This window comes from Limulus polyphemus, unplaced genomic scaffold (genome assembly GCF_000517525.1).
Source record: "Limulus polyphemus unplaced genomic scaffold, Limulus_polyphemus-2.1.2 Scaffold574, whole genome shotgun sequence".
Lineage (NCBI taxonomy): Eukaryota > Metazoa > Arthropoda > Merostomata > Xiphosura > Limulidae > Limulus > Limulus polyphemus.
In genome coordinates this window covers 51,549-60,160 of record NW_013666184.1, presented here as the reverse complement: position 1 = coordinate 60,160, position 8,612 = coordinate 51,549, and the positions used below count along the sequence as shown (strand labels likewise).

Below are 8,612 nucleotides of genomic sequence, written 5' to 3'. Positions count from 1 at the left end.
TACCACTTCAACTTTCCATACATCATTAGCATCTCCTGTACCATTCTGAAAGAAGCCAAATAACCTGTAAAATCAGTTCTGCAAATTGAGATGTCTTATTTTATTTTGTATAAATCATATACAACAATATAGGTTACCTACAGTAAATGTAGTGAAAGTGCTTTCAAAGATCATAAATAAATCATATGGAAGTCTCAAAAAAATTTCCAAAATTATCCTGAAGGTTGTTAGAAAAAACTTTCTCTCTCTCTATACACACACATATATATATATATTTGTTAAACTTTCAACATTGCACTATCAATTGGATAGCAAGAGAGGCAGACATGTGATTATAGTAGATAAAAAAAACGAAAATGGACAGAAAATATGATTAAATTTTTGAATTAACATAAAAACAATTCTCATCTGATGAAACCAAAAAAACTACTTGCTGTTTCTGAAGAGATATATATGGAGGAAAATAATGATATATTTAAATATACATATTTGCTACTTTGTTCACCAAACCTGTCAACTAACATAAACAGATTACCACTTTCATACTATCCCAATTCACTTGTTAGCTCAGAATTTGATTACTATTAGCTTCTGGTAATCATATAATATAGTAGTTTACCCCTGATAATCCATGTCTTTTCTCTCTTATCATCATTGTAATCTTCCTATCCCAGATTCATTTATTTTAAATTTCCATGATCATCAAAATTAGAACAGATAAATCAGGAAGGTCGTAATGGTTACCAGAAAAATGCTCTTTAGTAAAATTGTATTTTTTGTATTTAATAGATTGGTATAAGTGATTAATTTCTGATACCTAAAACCATCCCATCTGGCAAGTTTCAGTGACTCACTGAAGGAAGTCATTCCAATCTATATGTTAGTGGTGTGTTATTTTATTATGGAGATGAAATCAACTTCTTTCCATGCAGATTTGTTTAAGTAGGATAATTTTCATTCTGTGGTTTCAAGGTTCTACTGTCTCTTTTTCATACTGATATATTAAAGTAGATTTTATTAAAGAAAGTAATTCTCTAACAAAACATATTCATGTTAAGATCCTACTATTTACCTTGTTACAGGAGCACTATTATGTTCATTATATTATTGGAACCCTTACACATAAATTTAAGATAAATCTTTTCATATAAAGGTAGAAACTTTACAAACTTATTGCATTTTTGAGTCTTCATGTAGAAAAGAATAGCCACTAATTTCAACTAATAAATCTTTTTTTTGGCTTTTAACCTAGTTAACAAAACAAAATGTTATCATTAAAATCGAAACAAAAGAGTCTGTGAATGGGAAAAATTTAAATTTCTAGGATGATAATGTTTTGTCTTTAATGTTTATGATGTTATGAAAAAATTCTTGAATCAACAGAGTGGATGGAACTCAAACATACTAGGGTGATAAACATTATGGAGATAATCGTTTGTTTGTTGTTAAGCGCATAGCTACACAAGTATCAAAACCTGGTTTTTAGCAGTGTGAGCCCGCAGATTTACCACTGAACCACGAGGGGGGGGGGGCAATACTGCACAAAGCAACAAATTGATTCTACTGCATTACTTCTCTAGAATAAATTATGAATTCATTATTAATTAGATTTGTAGGAGTTCAATTTGTCTAGATGTAATATACAGAATCAGCATTTTGTGATGACTAGGCTTTAATAAAAGGTACTTCTTGTATTCATTTTACATTGTAATGCCTGAAAAGTTTTATCTATATTGTTGAAAAATTAAGTTTGTTGGTAAAAAAAACACATAAATAAATGATTTTGAATAGTCAGACTGAACTGAATGTTTTTTTTCCCTCTTAAATTAGACTCAGGCTGCTTTTCCCTAATCTTATCCAAGAATATTTATTCCTTCAATCATAACATCAATACTCATTCCAATTGTCTGCACACCACAACCAAAAGTAAGATATACTTCCAATTGGATATACAGTATGGATAACAATGGAAAATCAAAGTTTTTCCTTGATTTTTTTTTATCCATAGCATAAAAGATTAACAAGCTTCTACTATGGCATTTTTTACATTTTATTGAAGAATTGTCTGTTTTCACATGAAACAATGTGGACTATTTTTTATCTATTTATCTGATAAAGATTCATATTCTTCCATAAATCACTTCTCTCTTAAAACATGACTGTGATGCTACTATGATGTAAACTTGTCTTTTATTTTTCTGATCAGGTCTGATAATAGGGAGCTCCTTTGGTAAATTAGATAACAAATGTGTGGAAAACATTTTACAATTTGATATTAAATCCCTTGTTTCTACATTTGGCTTGTGTATATTTTATCAGGAATCAGTTTCTTGCTTCTCATTAACATGCGATTCAGGTGAGAATTGCCCATTTTTACCTCATGTTAGTGGAGGGCAAGTATGTCTTTGCTGCTTGCCATTAATTTAATTTTTCCTCTTATAAATGGTAATTTGATAGTAAAGTTTCCAACTCTGATGGATGATAAAAGCTGTATACACACATGGTAACAGAATGTCTGAAATTTTGTTTATGATAATCTATTTTCTTCAGCATCAATCTGAAAAAGTTCAGTAGAACATCACTGTTCCCTTTTTTTTGATGCAAAACCAGACAAGTGATCTTTCATACTATTTAATAAGTTTAATCACATAGGTTCATTGTTGCAGAAGTGAGTATTTTTAATTAGGACCATTTTATTTCTAAATTGTCTGCCACAAGGCATATATGCTGTAATAAGATATTAAACAAATGGAACCAAATTTCAGTGGCTTGGTAGTAATATATTCAAAAGTGACATTAAGAAATCTTAGTTGTTTAACAAGTATTTCACAGCAAGTCTGAAATAACAGGGACAGAAACTTAAATACCTGGCCAAATACATAAGAGCTTTTAGAAGCACATTCAAAAATATAACAGTTTACTTAAAAAGTAGTATGCAAGTTATGAAATAGAGTAGCAAAGTGCATCAATCTGAAATAATTCAGTAATTCACATCAGTCAGGAAGAAGCACAACAAACAGCACCAATCTGAAAAAGTTCAGTAATTCACACCAGTCAGGAAGAAGCACAACAAAGAGCATCAATCTGAAAAAGTTCAGTAATTCACACCAGTCAGAAAGAAGCACAACAAACAGCATCAATCTGAAAAACATTCAGTAATTCACACTAGTCAAGAAGTAAAACAAACAACACCAATCTGAAAAAGTTCAGTAATTCACACCAGTCAGGAAGAAGCACAACAAACAGCATCAATCTGAAAAACATTCAGTAATTCACACTAGTCAAGAAGTAAAACAAACAACACCAATCTGAAAAACATTCAGTAATTCACACTAGTCATGAAGAGGCATAACAATCAGCATCAATAAAAAAAGACAGACAGACAAAATTGCAATTCAAAAAAACATATTAAAAAAGCAGTACATTAGATACCATACCAAATAATGTTTACCTCATGCAAGCACATTTAATCTTCTACTTCCAAGTTTAGCACAATTACAGTACTACAACACAGTATGACATATAATCCCATTTTTGTAGTGTGTACTTTTATTTAAAACTAGACTCCACATCCACATCATGGGAGACAGAAAACATGATGAGTATAGAAGTAAGGTTGTGGGTTACCTCACTGGGCTATTACAATAAACATGAAAGCCATCTTATGTCACCTTGAAAATGTCATGGCTAATGAAGATGGTGAAACCTCCATTGCCTTGTGGATCAGGCCTTTTAGTCAAAGGAGTAAACCTTAAATAAATCTAACAGAAAGCAATGAAAAACCACTGTTGTATTTGCCAAAAACATTATGACCCAAAAGTTCTTAAATGATAAAACAAAGATGCTTGATAAGCTCACAAAATGGTTAGGAACCATGAAAAACAATTCAGAATTGTTGAAGAGCACCAGGAACAGAGAAAATTGGAATGCTATGATCATAAAAACACTGGAGAAGAACAATACTGTTATTTAAATTAAATTCATTATCAAAATATTAATATTAGTATTTAACCCTTTAATGCCTGTAGTAGCAGCTCATTAGGTTTTGGTTTCACTAAATCCAGTAGCCAAAAGTTGTACAATAAAACACTTGACATTATAAATGGCCTGAAATAGTTATGAACTTCAACTTTCTATGACAAGTTTAGAATACATCTTTCATCAGATATATTCAGATAAATGTTTCTAAATTTTCATGCAATTGTTCTCCATGTAATAATGAATTCTTGTTTAAACAAATGTTGAAAGGTCAGAAACTATGTACAAATTCTTTTATTCAAGTAAAGTTGCATATGCAAACAGCTAAAAGTTGTTATTACTTAGATTCTGTGTCTGACCACTCTGGGTAGGAAAAGCTAACTCAAAGGGTGGTACAGATACTTGTACAAATTCATATGAATAAGGGGTTATCTCTATAATTGTTATTTGGAATAGTTGGTGACGTATACAGTGTTCAATTATGGGATATAACACTTTTAACATTTTTCCTGAATTTTGGTGGTAAATCAGAATTATTTTTGTCTTTTCCTGTGTACATGTGTTTTATAAAAGCCTCCTTTCAACCACAGTAGCCAATTAAAGTCACAACAAATAACTGTAGACCAGCTAGTAAGTGAAATACTTTATAACACAATTTTTCATTGAATAAAAAAATTTGTTCTTTGTTCACTTATGTTTGCATGTTTCTTTTCCTTGCTCACTGTGGGATTCTCTGCCTAACATTTTCAGCATTTTGTGGATACTTTTGAATTTAATTATCAGTTATCAGTGAACTTGAATACCACAACATTAGAGTGTTTGTTTGTTTGTTTGAAGTTAAGCACAAAGCTACACAATGAGCTATCTGTGCTCTGCTCACTACGGGTATTGAAACCCAGATTCTGGCGTTGTAAGTCCACAGACATATCACTGTGCTACTGTGGGGTACTTTAGTGTGAAGCATAATAATATTTTCAATACCTCTTTGATAACTTCACAGATGCTATGAACTTGGCACTGATCAAAGCTTTGCTTTCATAATAAATGTACATAAGTTAAACATCAAACAATATTTTATATCAACATAAGGGTTAAAAATGGCTCTTTCCAAATATCTCAGTATATTTTATGTATTAATCCAAACCCTAACCACTAAAATCACAAATATTAAGTCTAGAGACCCTCCCTACTCTACACTTTTTATCATATATCCTAGTTTCCCTCAAGTTGTTGTACACGTAATGTCAAAGAGTTAAAATTCATATTTCTTTAAAATATAACAATAAATTAATTAATTCAAATTATTACACACCTTCTAGTAATTTTTGAACCATATTTCTACATTTTCGTTTTGTAATTCAGCATTTTTCTGTTATTAGTGAAACATTATATTATTTTACATACATCATGGTTTAAGTTTACAACATATTAGCATTAACATAGCCAATATATTCCACACTAGACATGCTACAGTTAAATTACGGTAGACAAAAAACATGCTTCAATGCCAAAAATGAATAATACTTTCAACATCAATAACATACTTCACCATAACAGGTAACTTGCTGGTGGCGTTTTGTAACAGGAGCCATCTCTTTATGGCTGTGGATATTTCTTGTTGTTCTGTGAAAATACATAAACATTAAACTTCGCTAAAAAAAAATTATATTTACTATGGTATACTTAAAATATTTAATATGTACATTTCTTGTGTCTACAAAAACCACAAAAAAACTATAAAAAACAAAAGCTGTATTATTTAAAAATTATCACATAAATTATTAGAGAGCAAAGTACACATGTAAAAACACAATATTAGTTATTTTGAGAAATTAAATATGTATAGCTCATTAGAAACAGGAAAGTTTTTGTATAGTGGTGGTGTATTTTCTATTACTATATGCTTTTGATTACTTTGTCATTACAAGATTCTTAATAATATAGAAAATTTCAACTACAAAAACAAAAAAATCAAAAATCATAATGACCTTCAACCTTTTTAGTCACTTCTTTAAAAGTACTGAGGGATGGGGGCACAGCAAAGTACCTACAACTGAAAAGGGTAAGAACTGGCAAACATAGTGGCAAGAACATCAGTTTTCTTATACCCACTGACCATATGGCCTAGTTAGTGGATCTCTTTCTTCACACCCAATGCCATTTGTTTTGTTTTTTCAAATCTTTATCAGTTAGATGTATATCATCTTTGTGATTCAAGAATACTGGCATCAGTGCAGCAAAATTTTGATAAAGGCCCACATAGGCTTCTAACTAATACTATCCAAAGCAGTTGACACAAATGAGGGTACAGAAGACCTCAATATGAGACTGAATAAAAATGCTAATTACTAGTGGTCCCATATTAAAGTACATACAAAAATGGCTTAACATCCACAAAACATATCTTCACATTGAACAATATCCATAATATTGTTTCACTATTTATTAAAAATAATAACAATTAAGAAGGAAAACCATCTAGAGACAGAAAACTTTGTTGGAAGACCACATCAAAAGTTAATTATATAACTCAACAATATATGTAAATATTAATGTATGTAAGATATTTAGTGTCTTGTAAAACGTTTTGCAAGAGAAAGCAAACATCTTAATATACAAAACTGCTATTCTAGCTTTACATCTATAATAGTACTTACACCAGGTGCTCCAATCGGACCAGATCACCATTTTTTATTAATTCAATTTTATTACTTGATGGCTGAGGCTGGTCATCAAATTTTTTGATTAGCCATTTGTTGTTGTCATCTTTGTGAGAATATGCTGTGACCTGTTAAGTAGTTTCAGAAAAATTATTTATGTACAGAAATATGACCAGATGGCATGCAGAGAAAACAATTAATAGTCACTGTGGTATGAATTTTTTACTATAAGTAGACATCTATTGGAAGAGTATAAGAATGTTTGCAACAATTGTGTGAATCTAAAATAAATAAAAGATTTGTCATGTAGATCCATGAAAACTGTGGAAAATCATCATCACTTTGGTAAATATGCAAGCACATCAGAATTATATAAGTTTTTAAGACGAGCAATGATCACTAAAAAAATGAAAAAAGGTACTCTAATATAAATAATATGTTACGAGCATTAATGGCCTTTTAAAACTATGCACAGAGTTTATAAGAATATAGTGTGACATAGTTACAAGAAATATTAAATGAGAATATGTTTGAAAAGATGCAATTTATTACATTTCATCAATTCATTATTTACACAAGTACACTGAGTGGTCACAAGTAAATAGACACCTAATTTTTCGTCATTTAACTGATTTATGGTAACTAATTTGTGTTCACAGAGCACTATATAAATGAAAATGGTCCGCATACTAATTATCTTGTGCTACAACATGCCTAGAACTCAAGGTTCTCTCGAATTGTCAGACTTTGTTAGAGGAAGGATAGTTGGTCAAGGAGATGGTGGAATAAGTCAGCGGCAAATTTCGCAGAATTTGGGAATCCCACTTTCGACAGTCAACAGAATCATTGTGCAGTTCAGGAAACACGGCAAGGAAACAACTGAGCAGCGTCTGGGTCCATCGGAGAGGACAAAAAGGGCTGTCAAGAGGAGCATCGAAATGGATCCTAGATTAATGACTGCAGAAGTGGCCAAAGTTGGTGGGATGAGCCCGAAATCTGTTCAACGGATTCTCCACAGACTGGGTTATTGTTGCAGAGCAGCTAGACGGAAGCCCTTATTAAGACCTGCCAACATAGTCAGACGAAAGAAGTGGGCAAGTGATATTATGACCAAGCCTCTGGACTTTTGGAAGACCGTATTGTTCTCAGATGAATCAAGATTCGCTCAATTTTCGGACAGTGGAAGGATATGGGTCTGAAGAATGCCTCACCAAGAGTTTTGGCTCAACAGATTGCAGCCAATTGTGAAGCATGGTGATTTCAGCGTGATGGTTTGGGTTGGTGGGAGATCGAGCTTAGTGGAGTGCGTTGGGAACATAAATTTTGCGAAATACGTCAAAATATTGGAGGAAGGACTCTTGCCACTTTATTCCTCGGGTTTCGTGGACAAGAACACAACGTTGTTCAAGGAAGATGGAGCACCATGTCACACTGCTAGAAACACCCAAAAGTGGCAGGAAGAAAATGGTATCCAGAAATTGCCCTGGCCGAGCCAATCTCCTGACATGAACCCCATCAAAAACCGCTGGGCCATGCTCGACCGGCAAGTCAAGAAACAACAAAAAAACCAACTTCAAAGAGCGATTTTTGAAGCAAGAGTGGGTGAAAATCCCACAATCTAAAATTGATGAGATGATTTTCACGATGCCCCAAAAGATCAATGAACCCCACGAAACGAAAGGAAGATCTACTAGATATTAATTAAATTATAAATATATCAATTCATGTGAATATGACTGAAAAATTTCATTTTTTCTGAAAAGGTGGTGTCTATTTACTTGTGACCATGCTGTGTACAAATAAAATGGTGTTTACATGTTTTGAAACCTAAAGAAAACTCAAAAATTTAAAAAGGATTTAATGTGCAAACACAGAATGATGCTTTTTTATTATAGTGTTGTGCTTTGTTGTATGTTTTTGGTCTAGTAAAGCACATATTATTCCTGTGTTTTTAAAATTCCCAATAGAATATAG

General features: G+C 31.9%; 1 protein-coding gene across 1 annotated transcript in view; it reads right to left on the bottom strand.

Moving 5' to 3' along the window:
* LOC106459199 (protein O-mannosyl-transferase 2-like) overlaps nt 1-8,612 on the bottom strand; it is a 72,648-nt gene that overhangs the window by 13,127 nt on the left and 50,909 nt on the right. Inside the window, exons 12-14 of the mRNA XM_022385633.1 lie at nt 6,636-6,766; nt 5,523-5,601; nt 4-45 (exon numbers count right to left, since the gene is read on the bottom strand). Coding sequence (XP_022241341.1) covers nt 4-45; nt 5,523-5,601; nt 6,636-6,766 — 252 coding nt within the window. The remainder of the gene's footprint in view (nt 1-3; nt 46-5,522; nt 5,602-6,635; nt 6,767-8,612) is intronic.